The sequence below is a fragment of the Carlito syrichta genome, unplaced genomic scaffold, assembly GCF_000164805.1.
Source record: "Carlito syrichta isolate Samal-C Ts95f unplaced genomic scaffold, Tarsius_syrichta-2.0.1 Scaffold305556, whole genome shotgun sequence".
In the NCBI taxonomy this organism is placed as follows: Eukaryota; Metazoa; Chordata; class Mammalia; order Primates; family Tarsiidae; genus Carlito; species Carlito syrichta.
The window spans coordinates 70,057-72,011 of record NW_007249652.1 but is presented as its reverse complement, the minus strand read 5'-3'; the positions used below and the strand labels follow the sequence as shown (position 1 = coordinate 72,011).

Below are 1,955 nucleotides of genomic sequence, written 5' to 3'. Positions count from 1 at the left end.
CGCGGCGCCAAGACCGCCGAGACGGTGCAACGCATCAAGAAGACCCGTCGACTGAAGGCCAACAACCGCGAGCGCAACCGCATGCACAACCTCAACGCGGCGCTGGACGCCCTGCGCGAGGTGCTGCCCACGTTCCCCGAGGATGCCAAGCTCACCAAGATCGAGACCCTGCGCTTCGCCCACAACTACATCTGGGCGCTCACCGAGACCTTGCGCCTGGCGGATCACTGCGGCGGCGGCGGCGGGGGCCTGCCGGGGGCGCTCTTCTCCGAGGCGGTGATGCTGAGTCCGGGGGTCGCTAGCGCCGCGCTGAGCAGCAGCGGAGACAGCCCCTCGCCCGCCTCCACGTGGAGCTGCACCAACAGCCCCGCGCCGTCCTCCTCCGCGTCCTCCAACTCCACCTCCCCTTACAGCTGCACTTTATCGCCGGCCAGCCCCGCCGGGTCAGACATGGACTACTGGCAGCCCCCACCTCCCGACAAGCACCGCTACGCACCTCACCTCCCCATAGCCAGGGATTGTATCTAGAGCTGCCATCTCTGCTACCCACGCCAGGCCTTAGGAGATCCACTTTCCGCCCCCAGCCGAGCCCTACTCCCTTCCTCTGTCCTCACTTTCAACGCCCTGTAAACGATCTCACTTCCCAGAGCAGATGCAGCCGTTCTGATTCCTAGGTTCGTTGCGTTTCTTGCTTGTGGGTTTCCTTCATTCAGACGGGCTCTGATTTTTATCGAAGGCGTGATGGAGCTTATTGTCAAAAAGAAAGGTGGCGTTCTGGGGGCGTTTATTGAGACTAGAAAGACGCTGGGAAGAGATGACGGTGGCGTAGCTAAAGAGTTTGCAGAGCGGACTGACGCTCCTCCCCTTTCTCAGCAACGCCGGAGGACTCGGTGCGGTTCGTGTGAATCTCCCAGGGAGAATGCAACTGGTTCCTGTGATCTCGTCACCTTTGCTTCTGCATAGAGATGTTAATGTCGAGTAGAAAGAAATGTATCTTAGCATCTGAATGATTTTACTGGTAATAATATTATCCACAGATTTGCAATGGCTGGCATCTGCTTTATTCCCATTGCTGTCTGCAGGCTGTGGGAATTTCACCTGTCAAACCAAACTTTCCCCCTCTGATGTGCACTTTGTTCTGTTTCCCAGATTCGTCACAATGCCTATTGTCCCGTCCTTCTCTTTCCTTTTTCTTCCCCATTTTGCCATCTGTCTCTTATGATTTATAAGGGGAAAAAAACTTGTTTTGTTAGAGGGGCAGGTTAGAAGTCATTGTATAATTTGTAGGCTTTGTAATGATTGAATGCAAGCGTGGAAATTTAGGCTGAACTCTCTATCAAAAGGAAAAATGTGGAGGAAAAGGGAAAAATCAGGAGGGAGGATTGCTTCATGCATTATTTATCTCGACCTTTTAGGGGAGAAGGAACTCCCCTATTCTTTCAAGAGATTAAAAATAAATCAACAGTCTGAAAACCGAAGCAGACACGGAGCATTATCGGGATCAGCCACACACGTGTTCCCTTCTATTTATTATAAAGAAATTTTTCATTGGAAAATATGTATTTTTTGTATATTCTACAGAGTTTATTCTAGTATGTATTCACATCTTGAAGAACAAGAAATTGTTCTTTTGATTAAACTATAAATAAAGTATCTAATTTTCATAAGTTTTTGTGTTGCATTCTAACTTTTTCTTGCTTATGTGGTTTGTAGATGACAAATGAGCTGTGTTTTTCTGAAATTTTCTCCTTGTCAAATTGAACATAGCACTTATATTTTTTTGCCAATGTTTGTGTGTAGAATTTCACTAAGAAATTACAAGAAGCTGAATTAGATGTGAGACACTAACACTGAAATAAGAGTGCAACTCTCAATATAAACACAAACTCTGTTTCTAAGAAAATAATTTCTGAGCAAACAAAATGAGCAAAATGGGGGGGGGGAGAGAATTTGAA

The 1,955-nt window shown here is 48.1% G+C and overlaps 1 protein-coding gene across 1 annotated transcript in view; it reads left to right on the top strand.

Annotated features, from left to right (window-relative positions):
• NEUROG2 (neurogenin 2) overlaps positions 1–1,667 on the top strand; it is a 2,082-nt gene extending 415 nt beyond the window's left edge. Inside the window, exon 2 of the mRNA XM_008061730.1 lies at positions 1–1,667. Within this exon, the coding sequence (XP_008059921.1) occupies positions 1–528 (528 nt within the window). The 3' untranslated portion in view covers positions 529–1,667.
• The last annotated feature ends 288 nt before the right edge of the window (positions 1,668–1,955 follow it).